Source organism: Dioscorea cayenensis, chromosome 8 (genome assembly GCF_009730915.1).
Source record: "Dioscorea cayenensis subsp. rotundata cultivar TDr96_F1 chromosome 8, TDr96_F1_v2_PseudoChromosome.rev07_lg8_w22 25.fasta, whole genome shotgun sequence".
NCBI lineage: Eukaryota > Viridiplantae > Streptophyta > Magnoliopsida > Dioscoreales > Dioscoreaceae > Dioscorea > Dioscorea cayenensis.
In genome coordinates, this window is record NC_052478.1 from 3,107,826 (window position 1) to 3,129,070 (window position 21,245).

At 31.4% G+C, this 21,245-nt stretch overlaps 3 protein-coding genes and 1 long non-coding RNA gene across 6 annotated transcripts; 1 reads left to right on the forward strand and 3 right to left on the reverse strand.

Annotated features, from left to right (window-relative positions):
* Positions 1 to 171: 171 nt before the first annotated feature.
* On the reverse strand, positions 172 to 2,878 carry LOC120266874 (syntaxin-132-like). The gene is made up of 10 exons (XM_039274521.1): positions 2,872 to 2,878; positions 2,660 to 2,748; positions 1,927 to 2,000; positions 1,807 to 1,849; positions 1,509 to 1,569; positions 1,363 to 1,388; positions 1,203 to 1,280; positions 991 to 1,071; positions 508 to 573; positions 172 to 345 (listed from the first exon to the last, which is right to left on the reverse strand). Exons 1-10 carry the CDS (start codon positions 2,876 to 2,878, stop codon positions 172 to 174), a joined length of 699 nt encoding a protein of 232 aa, XP_039130455.1.
* A 637-nt stretch (positions 2,879 to 3,515) lies between these two features.
* Positions 3,516 to 4,307, reverse strand: LOC120267826. Its single transcript, XR_005538597.1, has 3 exons — positions 4,220 to 4,307; positions 3,663 to 3,767; positions 3,516 to 3,572 (listed from the first exon to the last, which is right to left on the reverse strand). It is a non-coding gene; the product is annotated as an uncharacterized LOC120267826 (long non-coding RNA).
* Positions 4,308 to 12,593: 8,286 nt separating this feature from the next.
* Positions 12,594 to 15,104, forward strand: LOC120266723 (nucleolar protein 58-like). 2 transcript variants are annotated; one of them, XM_039274380.1, is made up of 3 exons: positions 12,594 to 12,687; positions 13,838 to 14,325; positions 14,356 to 15,104. In XM_039274380.1, exons 2-3 carry the CDS (start codon positions 13,880 to 13,882, stop codon positions 14,978 to 14,980), a joined length of 1,071 nt encoding a protein of 356 aa, XP_039130314.1. In that variant the 5' UTR covers positions 12,594 to 12,687; positions 13,838 to 13,879; the 3' UTR covers positions 14,981 to 15,104. The 2 variants fall into 2 exon arrangements, with proteins under 2 accessions (XP_039130314.1, XP_039130315.1); XM_039274381.1 differs by having other exon boundaries at positions 13,838 to 14,314; positions 14,345 to 15,104.
* Positions 15,105 to 15,162: 58 nt separating this feature from the next.
* LOC120266722 (beta-glucosidase BoGH3B-like) lies at positions 15,163 to 20,608 on the reverse strand. 2 transcript variants are annotated; one of them, XM_039274379.1, is made up of 11 exons: positions 20,537 to 20,608; positions 19,280 to 19,536; positions 18,980 to 19,184; positions 18,159 to 18,249; positions 17,901 to 18,046; positions 17,352 to 17,595; positions 17,140 to 17,244; positions 16,643 to 16,825; positions 16,364 to 16,565; positions 15,599 to 16,079; positions 15,163 to 15,434 (listed from the first exon to the last, which is right to left on the reverse strand). In XM_039274379.1, exons 2-11 carry the CDS (start codon positions 19,497 to 19,499, stop codon positions 15,305 to 15,307), a joined length of 2,007 nt encoding a protein of 668 aa, XP_039130313.1. In that variant the 5' UTR covers positions 19,500 to 19,536; positions 20,537 to 20,608; the 3' UTR covers positions 15,163 to 15,304. The 2 variants fall into 2 exon arrangements, 1 of the variants encoding a protein (XP_039130313.1); XR_005538259.1 differs by having other exon boundaries at positions 15,314 to 15,434; positions 15,533 to 16,079.
* Between the last annotated feature and the right edge of the window lie 637 nt (positions 20,609 to 21,245).

The following is a 21,245-nucleotide window of genomic DNA, read 5'->3' on the forward strand; positions in this document are numbered from 1 at the left end:
AACCCAGAACAATTTGCGCAAACACTAGACTCTCAACCATAATTTATTTATCTAACATTCACTTTGCTACAAAGAATGCATGCTAAAGAAATAGTGAAATAGCAAAATTAATTCCTAAACATAGAAGCAATGCAGAGAGCAATAATATGGATTGTGGACTACCAGTGCATCCTATGCATGCTTGTGCTTGACCCATGGTTTGAGCACTGCCAAAACAATAACTGCGGCGATGAAAAGGAGAAGACACATGGCTATATACATCCACTTACGAGAGTTCTTTTTTCGCTTCTTTGTGCTTTGGAGAGCAACTACCCCAGACTGCACATAGTTCACAGCACTAGAAACCTGTGTTCAAATGTTAAGAAAAATAATTTCATCATGCGAGCTATTGAAATTTGAAGCTCGAATCTCTGCAGAGTTTACATGTAAATTAATGTAGTAAATTTTACTTTGGTGTATAAGAAAAGAAAATTAGAGTTTTCTTTTTTAGTAATTATATATGCTTACATGGGATTCGATGTTATCCATCATGTCACCTTGTGCCTCAACCAACACGGCCAGGTCAAGAAATATCTACATTATGCAAATATATAAAGAAAAAGTGAGTAGTGATCTTTCTAAAAATAAAGAAGGCCTAGAGTTTCAAACTAAACATAGAGCACATTCAATGCCTTGATTTGGCATTTCCTATCCACCTTGTCAGAGCTTTATTTATAATTTTTATAAGAAATTTTCTATGAGGAGGCAAGTCCAATGCTAGGGAAATAGGTGTTGATTTAGGTAAATTGTGCATCTAAATTAGTTGTCTTGTATGTGTCCAAGATTTCAAATCATGGCATCAAATTATATACACGACAAGGTAGCCTTTTGATCTCAAGGTTGAGGGAGCTAGTATATCTCATGTAAGAGGATTCAAATAAAAGATACATAATTGTGATTTATATGCCTACGGAGTATCCAAATTTTATGCTTGCTAGTTCATCTTTTTACCTGCTGTAGCTCATGAAGTTTTCTTTCAAGTTCTTTAACAGCATCATGTCGCTCTTCAAGTTCTCCAATGGTCACCATTATCTGAAATAGAACAAGATACCCTGACGGTTGGACTTAATTTCATTATTCATAGGCAAATGAAGTCAAAAGGTCAACAAATATTGTTGATCAGATTATAATGAAACACAATCAAATAGACTTCGCATACAAACCTGGCCACGCCCACTCGCTTGAATAGCTTTCTGGAAATTTTGTTCGCTGTTTCCAGGTGCCATCAACTTGTCAATTGTCTACACAGAAAAATTAACATGTCAACTGCATGCTTATGGAAAGTCAGTAAAGGCATTTGGGCTTCATAAAAGATGAACTAACCTCTTCGTCAGCATGATTTCCGGTAACTGTTTATATAACAACCCAAGATAAATTAAAAGTAAAAAATGAAGATGATGAACAAAGAAGAAACCCAAAACCAGGAATATCTATATAGGAACAGTTCCTAATGTGTGCAGTTGGAGGACCTGTAAAAAACCTTTGCACAACAAGCTCACGATATTCTTGATGAATCATTTCCCTTATTGCCTACATGGAAAGATGGGCAAGTTCAGCATTTTGGAAATCCAAGCATATAAACTATGCACTAAGAATTTAAAGATTTACTCATGAACTCAAATTTTAACATACGTCAATAAGTCCTCTACAATTTCTATATATGTCCAAGGAAGTAATCTTGCATTATTACTTATTTGTTTGTCTTCCAACTTCTCAACAAACTAGTTTGAGGTAGAATATGAAAAGAATTTGACAATAACTTGTTACCTGAAATTCAGTCATTCGCTCCTTCAGCTTATTTTTCAAGGCACTGCGATTAAAAATAAATAGTCCTCGATAAGGTTGGCCTTGAAAGAAATATATACACAAGTATCAAGCAGTACTTACACTGTAGTTGCAATTCTGGATCTATCCACAGTAGACCCTTTGCCACATCTGGGTTTCTGTCTATTTCGCAAATTCTATATTAAAATATACAAAGAAAAATCAGGGAAATGCCTGTCTTGCTAATCAACAAAAACAGTGAAATGAAATAGCAGATGAACATACCACAAAAAGTAAGTTTTAAGATTAAGGGCTGTGATGGAAATTTCTGAATCCAATGACTAAAAGAAAATTAAATTTATTCACTGTGACTCAAATGGTGGCATTCTACTGAAAGGAAATCAACATTTTACATAACAGACAAGAAAAGAGCAGGAAATTGAATAGTCAAAGGACAATTTGACATGTTCAGAATTTGGAAGTAGGTTATGTAATGTTTTTTTAAACACTGAAAATAGAAGATTTGATAAGCAGTAATTAGAAAACAAAAGAGGCCTTTCACAAGCTAATAGTAATGCTATAATGAAAGAAGAACCATAGTCTCTGTATGACAAATTAAACAAGGTGTTCTCTGTGGAAGGATAATCAAGTCATAGAAGTAAATGAACAAAGAGATCCCATCAGGTTTTCCCCCAGTCAAGACTTTGAGTCCAGACAAAATGGTGTCCATTCTTAGTATGGAAAACTTTTAACACATAATTTTGTTATGCAAAAATTTGAAAACAGGTTTGAATAAAAAACCTATTGCCTTCAAGTTTATGAATGCCTTAAGGGCCAAGTAAGGAATATGGCTTACATCTTTATCCAGTTCTTCTAGTTTCGTTTTGACAGATAATGCTATTTTTCCCACCCTATCAATGTCTTTCTCAATGAGCTGCTGACTTGCTGCGAGTGTCAATAATAAAGAACAGTATGGTCAGGATGACCACTAATTATAATCTACAAAATTAAAAGCAAAAATTTGACCTAGATCAACAGTTACAGCAGAGAAAAATCAAATGCCCATACCTTCCATATCAGAAGCCTTTGCCTCCTCATGCGTCAACTGCAAGTGCAGTGAGCAAACGTTAAACACACACACACACACACACACACACACACACACACTAGAAGGGAGAGAGAAATGGTGAGTTGCTTATATTGACAAGGTTTGGTTGAGCAGAACAGCACATTTATCAGAATTCTGGCATGTCAGAGGCATCAAATAATGAAGCTACAGCCACATTCATCACCTCAACTTTAAATTGATGATTAAAGAATTATATAGCAAGAACTTAAGGTGGGAACAAATTTTTTTCATTGTATGTTACCTAATATTTTTTTTTCCAACAAGAACATGCTAACAAGAATTTGGGAAGCAGTGAATGGAGCTACATTGGGAACAAATGCCAAAGTACTTTCATGATCAATCGCTACATATAAGCCACCAATCTACCACAACCTCTCATTTCATCATACAAACTAGAAAATATTCATGCTATGAAATAAGAAGCCTGTTAATAACACGTATGAAAGCTACTTGTTCAATTGGGCTAAGGAAAACAAAGGCAATGGTGATGTAAACAAAATAAATGCTACATGGGTTAAGGCTTTTACTTAATTTTCCTCAAGAATCATGTCTACTAATGAAGGCCAAAAATGAAGAAACATACCTTTATTTTCTTCAACAACTTCGATAACTTCTTAATCTGTTTCTCGATCGATTGGACCTGAAAAGTAGAATCCTAGATGTGAAAAGAATGGAAACAGATGATAAGACCTACATCACTCCAGAATGAATGGAAAATACCATTGGGTACCTGCTTAAAGAATTCATCCAATCTAAATTCTGCAGTATTTGGCCCTTGCAAACCTGATTCAATATCACCACTCAAGTATTGTCCATGGGGAAGTTTAAAGGAATCCTGATCCCAAAAATAAAAAAAAGAAGGAAATTCATGCATATTTCAATTAAAAAAACGAAATTCATGTATCTTTCTGCCATTTAAACAAATAAATGGATTACTAATATCTAAAAATACTAGCAAGGAAGCTGGAAAGCACGGTATATAATCCTAAATCAAATAACCAGCATTCAATACCTCACAAAACTTCAGAACACCAAGTGTATCTTGTCACACCATTAATGCATCAAAATACAGCTAAATTCACAAAAATTAAGATCTTTTTGCATCAAACAATGGAATGGATGACTGACATCTAAAAATACAATCAATGAAGATGGAAAGCAGGGTAAATAATCCCCTAAAACAAAAAACACATAGGTTAAATACTTCACCAAACTTCAGAACATCTCATGGATCTTCTCAAAATACAATCACACGATTAATGCATCAAAATACATCTAAATCATTACCGTGAGAAGATTATTCATCTCGAGCGAACAAGATCAGAAAAAGAGACTTCGCCCTAGAATCGAAAGAGAAGAGAAGAGTAGAGAAGAGATCTCGAAGAAGAGAACTAAGCTAGGGTTTCTAAGAAGGAGGGAAAATGGAGACAAGGACGAGGTTTTCTCATGCTTTCCGGGAGGGAGAGCTCGACTAGTTATGTTGTTCCGCTGGAGCAGACTAAGACTACTTAAACGGGTCGGGTTCTTATCGGATCCTAAACCCCATTTTTTTTGGTCCATATAAGCTCTATATCCATATTATATTTCTATTTCTATTAAATGAAATATTTTTTAATTTTTGAAATATTTAATTAATTTTCTATGTTATAACATTTTTCCTTTAAATTAGATTATAATCAGTCAAATTAAATGATATATATAATGGAAATTTTCTAGTTCCCTTATCGGATTCGGATCCTTTTTTGTGCAACCCGCTTACAAGGTTAAGTTGCTCCGAGGAGCAGGGTAACAGGAAAGCGCGCGGTTTTTATTTTTGATTGAGAGATGGGTCCCACTGATCAGGGAAAACCGTTTTTGTGATATCTAATTTTTAATAATATCTTAATAAATTTATTTTATTTTATTTTATCTCAATATCTAATTAGTTTGTTTGGAACACAATTGGGTCGTTTTTATTTATTTATTGAAATCTAGAAGATTCAAACTGAAATAAATTATTTAAATATGGGCTTCGAGAATAATATTCAAAAAGTCGTTATCTATAAATAAAAATTAAAGAAATTTATGTAATTTAAATGAATAAATAAATATCTTTTATTTAATTTGAATGAATAAAACAATGAGTTTTATAAAAATTATTTCAAAATTAAACTAATTGTATATTGCTAACTCTGGCTTGCCTCCATTCTCATCAACTTCTTTGTAGGCTATGTTGGTTTTATTACTTTGTTATTTGCATCTGTGTGGATTTTTTGTATTAACATTTAATTTTTTTTAAAAGAAATTGCATGAATCAAGTGTGATAATTCAAGTCGGATAATATTATTAAAAAATCATATATTTTTATCCATGGGAATTAAATAAATGGAGTTGTTTAATTAAGTTGTTATTCTGACATTTCATGAAAAAAGGGTTATATAAAGGAGTTTATATAAAATAAGTTTTTATAGAAAAAAATTTATCCATGGTAAATAAATTTTTATAGAAAAATAGATTTTTTTATTTTTTAATTTTTTTGCATTAAACAACAATAAAGTAAAACCTAGTGTTTAATATAATTTTTATCAACTATAGCGTTATATAAGTGAAACCTAGTGTTTTTTCTTTGGTGATTTTCACGCATTTAACAAAAAAAAAATTAAAACCATACAAATTTCATGTTAGTTAAGTTTGAATAAAAATAAATTTAATGTAAGAAAATTATAGCAAAAGCTTGCCAACCAATTAGATTCTCTACATAAAAATATTTATATTATTTGATTTATATTGAACTACCAAAATCAAAATTTCTCACACAATATATTTCTAATATAATCATTCCTATAACCAGAGAGTGATTTATTTTTAATCCTTGCAGCAAGAAATACATCATGCTCAACAAGTAAGTCTAGAATATAGGAAAAAGAAATCAAGAAAAATTGTTATGGATTTGGTAAAGATGGTTTAAAGTTGAAAAAAATACAAGGCTTACTAAGAGATTTTATTAATAAATATTTGTGCAATCAGCTTTGAGATTCATGCATAGATGATGTCATGGTCCACTTTGGTCGGCGGGAAGAGACTTTGGCTGGCGTAATCGTGGGGCTGCCGGAGTGAACTGTTCAACGGATACGATCAAATGAGATGTCTTGGAAAGAACACGGCACTGATCGTAATACGTACAAGAGAGGATATGATGGTCATTTTCTTAGACAAACATGGGCCAAAGGTTTGGTTGAAATTTGATTTTTTGATTCAATGATTTCAGGATATGGGATTATCATTTGTGTTGTTCTGGGAAATAAGGAATTATAATCAGGGTTGATATAATTATTTGGATCATGAAATGATTAAAAGCATGGAATTTTTGTTTCTCAAATGGTTTTTTTTGCATGGTTAGTGATTGGTTTGGCATTTAAAAGCTCATTCTACGAGACTTTTAACATAGAAAAAGGTTTGTCTTTGTCAAATATGAGTGATTTACTTTAACATGTTCTCTTTTAAATTCTGAAAGCTTTAAATTGGGTTTAGATAAATTTTCTTCTATAATTCATAATGTTTTTTTTGTGTGTTTTAAATTTTTTTTTAACTTGATTAACTTTTGTCTTTATTGAGCAGCCATGGATAAAGAGATCAAGTGTCGTGAATCCTTTTTTGCGAAACAAAAGTTATTTTTGCATTTCTGGTGTTCACTGTGTGACAAACAATTTATGTATGAGGCCAAGTTTGAAACTCACAGGGAAAGTTTGTTCACAAACATTTTACGATGTTAGCGATGCGAGGCAGAAAACAAATTAAAGGGGTTCATTTATATAAAAATTATAAAATGAAGTTTTTTTCAATTCAAAAATATAATTAGATTAGTTGAGCGATATATTTATGGTAGATTGGCCGATCCAATTGTTACATAAAAATAATACATTTATAATTTTTGATACTGAGACAATATAAAATTAAAGTACGAAACAATAATTTTTTTATAAATATTTTTTTAAAGAGGATCATTCTTCATGGATATCGCTAGCATATCTATAGATGTTACATTTATAAAGCAATTGGATCTCGTCCAATCTAGCTAATCTGGTGATAATTGAGACGTCCATAGATTTCTTATCTATGGATGTCCATAAAAATGATATTATTTTAAATATATATATATATATATATATATATATATATATATATATATATATATTATATCCTAACTAATAAAAATCACGGATTTAACCTGATAAATATTTGTAATAATTTTTATTCTATATAAACTAATTTGTAATAAAACTGAAAGCTAAACATTATCTTTTTGGAAAAATAATTATTTTATATTATATAAACCAATTTATAAAACATCTAAATAATAAATATTAATTTTGTTCCAAACACAAAATGAAAATAAAAATTCAATGAATTATTTATATATATATATATATATATAGAGAGAGAGAGAGAGAGAGAGAGAGAGAGAGAGAGAGAGAAAGAGTGAATGAGAAGAGAGAGGGGGTGCTTCCAATTTCCTACTCCTCCCTAAGTCCCTGTAATATACATATAAACATGTATATAATATTGATTAGTTGGGGCCAAGGGGGTGCTCAAGCACCCCCTTGACCCCCCCTCCATCCGTCCTTGTATGAGGCGGGGTTTGAAACTCAAAGAGAGAGTTTTGTTAAAAAAAAGAAACACAAACATGCAAAAAATTGTAAGCAACCATTGCAAAAAATGAAGACTTGACAAATCATATGATGGGGTAATTTTTTTTTTTAATTAGGTTTTGTTTATATTAATTGCATTTATAACAGTTATTTTTTTTTTAGGTCCCCCAAGATAAACTTGAAGTGGTTAGAGCATTGGGTCTCTAACTCTCTAAAAACTTTTCACCATTGTTTCATATCACTTAAAAAAAATGTCCCTTTTGGTCCCTCTACTTTCACAATAGGTCAATCGGAAAATTATGGTCCAAAGATGCAGATCTGTTAGTCTCAGCCTCTTTTGTGATATTCCTGATTTTTAATGCTGGCAATACCATTGATGAACTGGCATTCTTACACACTTAAATCAATAGAAAAAGATAAAAAAAATTAAAAAAATAAATTCGGATCCTTATCAGGCACACTGAATGGCAGTCTGTCTTTGGACCATAATTTTCCAATTGTAAAAATAGAGGGACTCAATTTGATAAAAAAAAAATAGTAGAGAGAAAAGAAAGGAGGTTTGCAATAGTATAGGGACTAATTAGGAATTTTGACCTAAAAAAAATCTTACTTTTGTCTTTTTATATAATTTTTATTTTTTGTTTTAGAAAGTATATATTTAGCCTTCAAAATTGAACTAAATTATTTGGTTATTTTCATAAAGGAGATATCTATAAATTTAAAAAAATTTAAGAAAATTTATGCAATTTTACATAAATACAGAAAAATCTCAAAATTATATTAACTATCTATTACTAATAAAATTTAAAAACCCAATTTACTTGATGTGGGTTGAAATTTGATTTTTGATTAGAATTTAATTAGAGTTGTATTAGGATGAGATAATACTTGAGAATATTTATAAAACTTTTAATTTGAGTTTGATCATTATTTGGGTTTGATTAGGATTAAATAACTAAAAATTAATAAAAGTAACTTTTGTCTCTCCCCTCACTTCAGTTTCCACCTTTTTTTTGTGAGTTGCTATTCATAATATTTATTTTATTAAAGTAAAGGTACAGTCTCCTTTATCTATTTTTTGTTATTTTATGTTTTTTTAATTTCAACAAAAGATCTCACAAATTCATAATATTTTATGATATTATAAAGAATAGGGCATTGGTTTGGAGAACTGGTCCTTATTAATTAAAATTATTTATTTTTCAAAACAAACAATATAAATTTTCGGTATGTTTGGGGTTTTACACAAAAGAGTTCATTTTTTGGATTTGTAATTGAATTTTCTATATCTAGAAATTTATAATAGCTTCCTTTAATAAGGTGAAATATAAGTGTTAATCAGAATCTAATTTTTTTAAACAAATTCTGAATGAAAAATAGCATCTAAATTGAATAAGCCAGTTGAATAAATTAGAGATAAAATATACATATCCTAATTTAGAATTTAATGATTTTGATGAATGTTTTTTTTCTATAAAAATATGGAAACATAATTTTTTTTCCCTCTCGTATTGAACCTACAGGAAATATGACGGATTATTCTAATATTTCAAAAGACATGTTGCAAGAGATAACAAAGTTTCTTTCATTTAAGGACACTATTAAATTTGGTGTGATATGTTCACAATGAGTATCATGGCAAAAGAGAGACACCTCTCTTTTCAAAAACAACTTCCTTGATTGCTTTTCTTTGACAATGATTCTCAAAAATTTTTGACCCATTAGAAGAGAAAGTTTACTAAATAGAAATACCTCAGTTACAAGGAAGGCGTTGTGTTGGTTTTTCACATAGCTGGTTAATTACAATAGATTTATATCTTAGTCTAAATTTGTTGAATCCTTTCTCTAAAGCTCAAGTCAAGTTACCTCAACTTCCATTTGATACTTCTAATGTTCGGTATGGAAATTATTATGAAGGCTTTTGGTTAGTGACGTCCGAAGAAAGACGTGATGAATTTATTTATAAAACACAAGTGCTATCAGTAAATCCTTGCAATGGTTCTGACTATATTGTAAGGGTTATTTATTATGGCCTTTTCAAACTAGCATTTTGGATGCCAGGTGATTTGACATGGACTATGATAAATAGTGATTATTATCTTGAAGATATCATATAATATAGTGGAGCATTTTATGTTGTTGGAGCGAGTAATCAAGTATGTCGAGTTGAACTTGGTATGGATAACAAGTTGATTAATAAGTTCCCAAGACACTCTCTACTTCCAACGATTCGAAAAGTATTTGGTAGATTTTATGGGAGATCTGCTACTTTTTTAGGCATTATTTTCAAATAAAGACAATAACTACCATAATGGTTTTCATTAGGATGTTTCATGTTGTTTAAGCTAGATCGGAAGGACAATAAATTCATTGAGTTAAAAGGTATAAATGGTTATATTCTGATTTTAGGCTCCAATCATGTTGTGTTGATTTCAACAATTAATTTGGTGGAAAAAGACAAAAGATAATATCATTTATTTTAGTAATGATTATATTTATGGAAGCCACAAGTATGGATACATCGATTCAGGTGCGTACAACATAAGAGACAAAAGCATCACATTATTTTCTTTGCATACAGTTTACAACCTCACCAAAAAAACCAATATTTGTAGATGTCAACCATGTAGCTTTACATTAGTTTCAAAGTTAAAAAAAAATTACAAAGTTGTCAATCCAATGTATTTATTAGACTTTTCTTTTTTATAATGAATAATTTGTCTTTTATTTATTTATAATGTGGACAAACTATCCCACACCATATTTATATCACAACCAATCTTTTAATTTAGAAAAAAAATCAATAATAAATGACATATTTGATTTTTTATCAATTTTAGTTAATTTAAATACCCAGAAAAAAAAAAATCTGGGGCTTATGTGCAATAAGTGAAAATTAGTGTTACGACCATTTTTTATGTGATTTATAATTAACATAATTGATCTGTGACTATAAGGTATGGTTTTCAATTGATCATAAATTTCATAAAATATAGGGTTATATATGTGAAACTAATGTTATGGACATTTTTTATACATTTGAAAAGCAATGTATATTTAAGAAATATTTACAAGTTACAGAGTTCAAGTTATTTAAGTGCAAATGAAAGTATTTTTAGAATAATTTAATAATTTCGCTGCTTAATAAAAATATTTTATAATTTCATGTTAAACCTGAAAAAATTAAAGAATGATTTTTATAGTAAACAAATAATTTTTATTAAATTCTCCAAAATTATTAACCAATACTTTTGCACTTAACAGGAATCAAATTTTATTTTATTTTTAAAATATTTAAATTTTTATAATTAGTCACCGTTATTTATTTATTTTGTATTTCTAAAAATTTAAAATAGAAACATTTAGGATAGCTTTACATCGGATTTTTTAAAAAAATTAATAAATATGTACTAAATACGCTAGAAAATTTAGTTTGTTAATGTGAAGTTTATACTTATCATGCTTTTCTACTGATAAGATGATATTTTGGAGAAATTTTCATACATTTCTTTTGTATTTGGATGTGAAACATACGGTGTATTTATCCCGTTCTATAGACATAAAAGTCTAAATATTTTTATTTTCAAAATTTGTTTTGATAAAATTATGACGAGATATATATTTTATAGACAACTCATTTATGTATAAAAAAAATTATATTTTTTAATTATACAATCATTTAGGTACATTTACAGCTGATAACAAATAAGAGGAAAAAAAATCAGGAAATATCCCTAGAATTGGGGGTGGAGGAATTATAAATTTTTATATATCTTTAAAGACTATGAATATGTCTTTTCAATTCAATTTAAAGAATTTTATTGCTATGACAATGATGTCTTCATTATACACTTAATTAATGATTATTCATTTGTACATATATTTTCGTCATATATATATATATATATACTATATATATATATATATATATATATATATATATAACCACTATTAATTTAAGAAATCTTGAGCAAATCTATGTTGCTATATTTCCGTCAGAAAGTAATAATATTTTCTCAAAACTGTTTTTAGGACTTTTCATAAACTTAAAAAAAAAATGTGTTGTTAGAATGTTCTTAATAATAGCTTGGTAAACAAGTTTTAATTGTGTAATAATCTTCTCAAGAGTAAGATAAGAAAAATGTAAAAATAAATAACGACACTAGATAGATAACAACCTAAAATAGACCCGGAATGACATGTGCATCATGGACATGGGGGATTGGCGATGTCATTCTTGTTAAGTATAGATTTTTATATAATTTTAAAGACTATGATTATCTCTTTTTAATTCTGTTTAAATAATTTGTTTTGCTATAAGAAATGTTGTATTCCTTATACACGTAATTAATGATCATTCATATGTAAATATGTTTTTTTCACATACATATATAAATGTGTGTATCACGAAAAGGGATAATATTTTCTCAAAATTATTATTAGAATTTCTTTTTTCAATGAAGTTGACAAGCGATAAAAGTGAAGGGCAAACGAGTACTCATCTCTTGGAGATAACCTCCTCTCCAAGTATATGAAGTTTTCTCCAATAATAACGGCATACGAAAAGTTATTGACTTTAATAAGACTGCCATCAGGAGTTTCAAACTAAATAACGTCTGTACTACTCATTAATTATGGATTTGATGATGTTTAAGATTGTAGTTTCTATAATCCTGGAGGGAGAAGAGGAGGTATTTTTTACACAAAACTTCCATATACCTCTATTTCTTAGAATTTTTCTAAAAATTAAAAAAAAAATGTATCGTTAGAATATTCTTAAGAATAGCTTGGTAAACAAGTTACAAGTTTCCGTAGTGTACTAATTTTCTCAAAAGTAATATAAGAAAAACGGAAAAAAAACAATATGGGTAGACCCGTGGGAATGACGTGTGTGCATCGATGTACTGACTGAACACGTGGCAAAAGGCAATTATTGTATAAGCAATCAGCGTGAGGTGGGCCCCAATATATGTAGGTCGGTTACCTGGTAGCTATGATCAATTTACCATTCTACCCTTTTTCCTCCCTATAAAAGGCTCATTCCAGTTCTTTGCTCTGGAGTCGGTGAGAGAGGGCTTCGTGTGATTTGATTCTTTGTTCTGATTCTTTCTTTCTCCCAATCTAAAGGTTTGTTTTCTAGATCTTGGATTTTATGTTAGCTTTGTTAATTGTGTTGAATTTAATTTAATTTAATTTAATTTAATTTTTTGGTTCATGTGAGTTGGGGATCGAATTGGTTGTTTGTGTTTGATCTAATCTTTGTTCATGTTGATTGAAAGGGGTTTTTTTTTCTTAAAAGTTTTATTTTTCTTGATAGTTCTGATTTTGATTTAATTTATTTGGTGAATTATTAATATTATTGGTTCGGTCTTCAATTTTTTTTTTTTTAGGATTATGAGTGCTTAAATCCCCAATCAACATTTCATTCTTTAATTTGTGTAAATGTTGATTAGGGTTTCGGTATGATAATCGGCATGCTATGTTGATTTGATATAACATTGTAGAATTTCAGCTCATGTTTGGTACATTTTGCTCTTCACATCATAGTTCTGCACCTTTTGCATGAGAATTAAAAGATGATGAAGAATACTCTCTTGTTTTAGATAAAAAAAAAACTAGATTCTTGGATTTCTTAGTTTGTGTTTGTGAAATTTGGTGTAGTAATGCATCAGCATAATTAGAAACTACCAGTGGAATGTATGATATATCATGATTAAGCTTTTTGCATAACTGTATAATGCTTGAATCTTATATTGCAATACTAGCAACTCAGTTATCTTCAATGTCAGTGACCGATTTTTACTGATAAGTGTTCAGATATGCCTTCTCTTCTCTTGTATGTAATATAATAACTTATGTTGATGTTTTGAGTACTTATATAGAAAGCTGAATTAATTGTTCATCAATTTTCAAAACTTTCAGAAATTTTTAGAGATGCATTCTTTAATCTTGGAGTAGGTTAATTCTCGTTTATGGTTTGAAGACTTTTACAAGGAAAGCTAAAATCAGTTCAACCACTACTTTAAAAGTGTTGTTGTTTGTACAAATTAGGTTTGCCGAATAACTTTCTAGCACAATTTATAAGTATTCAAACGATATTTTAATCATGTCCCTCAATCTTCAAGTTCAGCAATTCAGTTATCTAAGTGATATATCTATCCATGATATATTTTTTTTTCTCATTAAAACATTTAGTGTATTCTCTGATTCAGAATGCAATAATTTTTATTGATAACTTGATAATTTGGCATGTAAAGTTAAAAGCAAATTGTTTCAGTGTTTTGTCAGGGGGATTTGAAGCAGTTACTCAAACTTAAAAATGGAGGGCAGAAGTGGTGCTGAAGAGAAGAAGCTGGAGGAGGTTCATCTGAAGCTCAAAAGCAAAGAAAAAGAATCAGGTGAAGACAAAGAAGAGAAGAAGGAGATAGAGGTGGAAATGAAGAAAAAAATTGTGGAGAAGAAGGGAAAAGAGAATGATGAGGATGACAAAGAACACAAGAAGGAGAAGAAACACAAAGAGAAGAAGGATAAACATGAGTCTGAGGAAGGAGATGACCATAAAAAGGATGGGAAATCAAGTGAGAAGAAAGAGAAGAAGAAAGACAAGAAACATGAAAAAGATGAAGATGAAAAGAAGCATGGAGAATTGGAGGAGAAACAAAAGGAAAAGTCTAAAAAGGATAACGATGGAAAATCAACAGACACGCAGAAAGATGGTGATGGAGAGTTGAAGAAGAAAGAGAAAGATAAAGAGAAAGACAAGAATAAGGACAAAGACAAAACAAAAGACAAGAACAAGGACAAAGATGAATCTAAGAAGGCAAAAGAAGATGAAGAGAACACAGAGAAAGAAGAGAAGAAGAAAATGAAGAAAGAGAAAGATGAAAAATCAAAGGACAAAGAGAAGGAGAAGAAAGATAAACATGAAGATGCAGAGGTAGAAGATAAGGAAACCAAGAAGAAGGAAAAGAAGAGCAAGGATAAAGATGGAGAGTCCAAGAAGAACAAGAAGAATGATGAAGAAGATTCAAAAGAAGACAATATCAAGGATCGGGAGTTAAAGCTGACGAAAGAAGGGGATAAAACAGAGAAGAAAGTTGAAGCCAAGGAAAAGAAGAAGAAGAATGATGAAGAGGATGAATCAGAGAAAAAGGTCAAAGATAAGAAGGATAAAAAGAAAGAATCAAAGGATGATGAAGAAGCTGATGAGGAGAACAAAGAAAAGAGCAAGAAAGATAAGTGTGAGAAGAAGCGGAAACTTGATGGTAAAGAGAAGAGCAAGGATGTAGCTAAACTCAAACAGAAGCTGGAAAAGATTGACGCTAAAATAGAAGCCTTGCAGGCCAAAAAAGCTGAAATCCTGAGTTTGATACAAAACTCATCAGAGGAAAAGAAAGAAACCATCACTGATGCAGCCTAGTGATATGCATAAACTACAAAAATAACTACTACTTGCTTGTGTGTGCAGAGTGTGGAGCTTTCTGTTCTATTTTAATGGTTTTACTTTGAGAATAAATGACAAGGAATTGATAAAATTTCTAGTATTTCATCTGATTTCGAAAAGTAATGAGGCAGACTTTACAACTAATTTTGAAAAATTAAAATTAATCCAACAACTTTATTTACACTGCTTTATTTTCCATTACAAATTAACAACAAAAAGAATAATTCAAAATTATTAACAAACAACAATCCTAAAAATGAAATTTCTGCTGTTCAGCAGAGTTAACAAAACTAACCTTATTCATTCCCAATCAAAGAACAAGCAGCCTTCAAAACAGCAAGTCTTCGAAACAATGAACGTCACCAATAAATTGATAAATAGAGACACCATCCCATAATGCTCATTTCTCACAACAGCACCAGAGATCATCCTATTAGAAATAAAATCAAAAGTTCCAATAAGGGACTGAACTGAGACTTCTATTTAGATAAAGAAATAAAAGGAACACAATGACATGATCTTACTGACATTCAGAACACATTTTTATTGAGAGGATAACAATCTCATGTGATTTCATGATCTGATGATCTCTACCTTCCCGTCGGCATTGTAGTCAAGCCAAATCCAAATGGGAACAATGGGTCATAATGCTTATCGCCGACATTCATGGGAAGCTGGTCCACAGACTTGAACCAGGTCCTTGGAAGCTTTCCGGTGAATCCATAGTCCCCGAAGAGCACATCTGCGACGCCTTGGCCTTCAGATCCAGGAAGCCAAGCAGCAACCAAAGCGTCAATGGAGGCGATATAAGGTGTAATCACGACAGGCCTGCCAGAGATGATGACCACAACACACTTGATGGCACCACAAACAGTCTGGATTGTACTTGGACCAGGATCTGGAATTGTAAGGTTGAGGTTGTCTCCATTAGTTTCGGCATATGGAGTTTCTCCAACAACAACAATGGCATACGAGAAGTTATTGGCTTTAACAAGGCTAGCATCAGGGTTCTCAGAGTAGATGACGTCTGTACTACCATCAACTGTAAATTTGATCGCATCTAAGATAGTAGTTCCTGCATTAGCCGAGATGTTGTTAGCCAAGAAAATACCAAATGGGAAAAGGAAAGAATGGTGCATTAAGATGGACAAGCACATTAGACTGTCATTATGAGACATGCATAGCAGAGATAAATAAGGTTGAGCTACATGTTGTGGTTAATAGATTTTAGGAATTTGATAAGTACAAACTTCACATCAAGCTTGGGACAAGTACTAAGCCTGAAGTGAGATTTGAAGAAAAGGATGAATGCAATGCAATGCGAAAAGAAAAAGGAAGAGGCTATTAGAAGATACGCACCAACAGTGGTGTCTCCACTGCCTCCTTGCCATTCAATTGTCCACCCCCCACACTGATAGCCCAAGTTATTAGCATGAGTTCCAGCAACAAGGATGCTGGAAGCCTTCTTAGGCAAAGGAAGAATTGGCTCATTAGCTCTTTTACCATTTTTCAACAGTACGAGTGATTTTCTAACGGCTTCTCTGGCCAAATCCCTGTGCTCCTGTTAATCGCAAATCTTGGAATTAGAAATGGCAGCATATTGCAACAAGGCATTAATAGGGATAAATCGAGAATTACCCGGCTTCCTAGTTGTTCTGCAAAGCTAAGATCTGCAAGTGCGATTTCAAAAAGACCCATTGTAAATTTTACCCGAAGAATCCTTCTAACAGCATCATCAATTCTGCTCATGGGGATGACACCCTTGTTAACCAGAGAGGTGAGTTCATTGATAAAGGTTGGGTAGTCATAAGGCACCATCACCTGCAATACAAGCCAAACAACAAGTAAAGAAGAATCAGTGAGTGACATTCTTTTATTGAATTAGCATTTCCAAATTGAAGAGAAGATCCTAATTATTAAACATCTATTTTAGAAATATTTGGAAGGAGAGAACGGAAATTTAGCAATATTAGGATTATAGAAAATTCAAGAAATTGATATTAATACCTTGAGAACTAACCATATGAACTGAATCATTTGATTTACTTCATGTTGAACTCAACTAAACTAACAGGAAATGCAGTACTTTATCTAATCTATATACCATTAAAGGGGCTGAAATTTCATATACTTACCATATCAATACCGGCATTAACTCCTTGTTGAACAGAATAAGTGTAATTTACATCAGCTGGAGTAGTTATCCGATCAATGCCTTGCCAATCAGAGATCACAAAGCCCTAAAAATCAATGATACATGGCAGTGTCAATAAATTATAAATGATGAAAAGAAATCAGGAAATACTAGAGACTAAAACTACTTAATGGTGCTCAGTGAGTCTCCAACCCTAAACTTCAGTGTGTTCTTGAGATAACCAGTGACCAAATTGTAATCAGCATGCATTTTCACTCCGTTCCAGCTTGAGTACGAGACCATGACAGTGGAAACACCATGGATGATGGCATTATAGTAAGCAGGCATGTGGATGCTGAGAAGCCCGTGACGGTCAATGATAGTGTTGTTCTCATTAATTCCATTATGAGTCCCACCATCACCAACAAAATGCTTAGCACATGCAGCAACTTTGTCCCTACAGAAGCAATAAGTTTCAAATTAGAGATTCAAAATGGCATAGGTATAAAGCAGACATTTTGCTTACAAGTTAGAGAAAAAGGCAGATGTTTTGCAAAAATAAAGCAGCGATCCATGACAAGAGGAAGAAGAAGAAGAATAAGAAGATGTCCAAGACTAAAGACCAAACAAGAAACAAAGGATCTTATACCAGATTATTGATATTTGTATTAAGGTTGAAGATCAAGAGTAAGAGCTATCATATCCAAGATAGTGTGATTATTAAATGGTCACAAGGTTCCTTTTCTTAGATAATGGTCTTACTTTCCAGCAACATAAGGAACACCCTTGGAGGAATTGGCTGGTATATCACCCTGTAGTCCTGGGATTATCTCAGTCATTGCTTGGACAACCGCATGGTCCTCACTGTAACTTTCATAACAACGACCCCACCTTGGATCTCTGCAAACCTGAAGCATAGCACAAGATAAGGACTATATCTCTGTTCCAATTCTCCTTATCAAGTTCAAGACTATCAGCATCCAAAATTAGATAATGATACAAAGAACAGTATTGACCTACCGCAATACATGGAGCAAATGTGTAGGGAATGCCTGTAGCTCGGACTTCAAGGGCAGTTGCAACACCAATCCTCCTCACTAGTTCAGGATCCCTGGAAGATGAGGTAATTTTGTCTTTCATTACATAATGCTTAACAATACATTTTACTCAACAACATTATTTTCTGTATGGTTTTAGCATTTAATGACAATAGGTTCTAAAGAAAACTATGCTAAATTAAAATAGCAAATTCATGAACTGCCCTAATTCAAACCAACAAAAAAAGAACAACTTGTTTCAGCACTGATGATATGTTAAATAGTAGGTAAAGTATTTTCCTTTTAAACAAATAAGCTCATAGTGTACGATGAACAGCGTTCAACAATAAAATCAGAAAGTAGAAAAGTAGATCCTACATAAGCACACAAACAAATAACAACAGTTCACTTCTTTTGAATTACATGATGATATTTATTTGAGGTATCATTGTCTAGTTCTATCTATTCCTCAAAAGACATAATTCAAGGTGATTATATATGTTTTCTGACAATATATATATATATATATATATATAAATGGCACACTGGAAGATTTATTATTGATGAAAAGGCACCATAGAAAGTCCCCAGCAACAATCAGATGATCCTTATCTCTTGAAACTTCTCTAAATTAAAACCCTTCCCTTCATTGCAAAACAAAAATACAAAAGAAAGTTTACCAAATTATTCGGGTGCCCATTGACAAATAACCAATGTTAGTATTATTGTTTAATAATGTCAAATAAAAAATTGCAATCAAATAACAGTTTCAGAGTTTCTCACTCAAATTGCCCAAAAACTTGCCTGGTAGCTCCAAGACCAATATTGTGAGGGAATATTGTAGCATTGTAGACATTATTATGACCATGAACAGCATCAATTCCATAAAGCATAGGAATTCCAAGACGTGTTGACAGAGCAGCCCTCTGAATTTCATTTACCATGTTAACCCACACCTCAGCAGAGGCCATGGGAGCAGGAACACTTCCTCCACCACTTAGTACACCACCTGAAGAATTTTTTATTTTTTTTTAATTGAGGACAGTTAATTTGTATATTCACCTCCTAAAGCAAATTAAAAAAAAAAACAACAACAAGAATTACCTATAAAGAAATTTTTCATGACATCAGCTGATGCATTCTTTCGTTCAATCTGGGTCATCTGACCAATTTTTTCCGCAAGAGTCATCCTGCTTAGCAAGTCTTTAATTCGATTGTTCAAATGCTGCTTATGATCTTTGTACAAAATATATTCAGCTTCCCCAGCATATGCACAACATAACAGGAAAAAGATACATAACCAAGATGTTGCAAAACTTGCCATCTTCAAATCAAGGACCACCAGTTCTTACTATATGAGCCTGCGTTCAACAACATGCATAAAAACACTTGGCTGAAAACATAATCAGCACGCATGAGTTCTAACAAATCACAAAACAAAAACAAACAAGATATCATGGTTGGTAACATCAAATAAATCTGCATCTCCAATTTCAGAATGTAATGAGAAGTACAAATAAATAAATAAATAAATAAAGATTAATGTCAAGAAGTATTTCATCAAATTCGGCAGGTATGAAAGTACAGGCTAACACTGAATATCAAGCAAAATAACGGCAAGAAGTTGGGCAGCCGAACGCTAAAATAATGCCTTTGCGCATAGATTCATTAAAACATAACAATCATTTCTGAATCATTATTACAAATCTATGAAGATATTATCCTTATCCAATTAAAATCTTACATAATAAACAAAAGATTGAGAAAAAGGGCTAATCCCAAAAGCACGGCTTATACAACGTAAGATTGAGGCAAGGTTAAGAAAATTAAAACAGAGTGTCTAGAGGAAAAGGCACGTTTTTTATTCCAAAAAAAACTCAAACTTCTGGAAAAATACGGAGAGGATGGAATTAAAGATCCAGGAAAAGAGAAATCATAATTCATCCCAACATCCGAAACAAACACATTAAAGATCAGCTAAACAGAGGGAAATTTATAAGCAGAGAATCCGAAAGATATAAATGAAAACTCAGATCATGGAAAAATCTTATCTTTATAAGGGAAAGGGCAAGAGATCTCAATAAGAAAACCCCCGAAGAACCAAAAGCTCAATCATAAAAGAAAAATGCAACAAAAACCTCAACTTTTCAATCAAGAACCAATCAAGCCCTCATTAAACCCACAAAAAATAATCAAACAAAGCATTAGGATTCAATAGAAACACACACAAAACGAAAAGCCACCAGCATTGCTGATTCACCACAATCAACACCAAATCAGCAACAATTTTCTACCGAAAAAGAGAGATTAAACACAACAAAGGCTTAAAACATTAAAGCAATGAGCAAAGAGGAAGCTTACAAGCGAACAAGAATCAATGCCCAAAACCCTAATCAAACCCAGAGCACCGATCAACAGTGACTCTCAAACCGCGAGAAAAATGACTGAGAACCCAGTGACTTTTATAAGCATTAAAATAGAAATTTTTTTAATTAAAAAAAAAAAGAAAATAATCATAATTACACTATTTTTGGAATTATAATTAAACTAATAAATTAGTTTCCAAATTTAAATTATTATTATAATTAAGGAAAGTGAACGTTGTTAGGGAGGGTTTTATGGTGGTTTGAATTCAATCTAATGTCTGAACTACCCTCATCTTTAACGGTAATGACAGGTTTGTCCTAATTAATGATATGGATTTCCAAATGGCAACGTTATAATGAGAAAAAAGTGGAGATAAGAACTAGTTGTTCTATTTCTCCCTTAAATTTAGGGTTTTTTAAAACATTTATTTTTAAAATTATATATACGTTAGAAGAAGGGATTTGAAATTTTGGATTTAATTTATCAAGCACTTTTTATTTAAAATTTAGTTGATTTTTATTTAATTATTACTAATAAAAAAATATACTGCTAATTGAGTGGTAACTAGCGTTATTAATTTAATTATCAACTCCAAGGTCTAAATATCTTTAGGTTGATGCTTGAGAAATATATATGATATCAAACTTTTATAGGGTGGCATATGGAAAAATCCTCACAACTTTTAGAATTTTTTTTTTAAGAA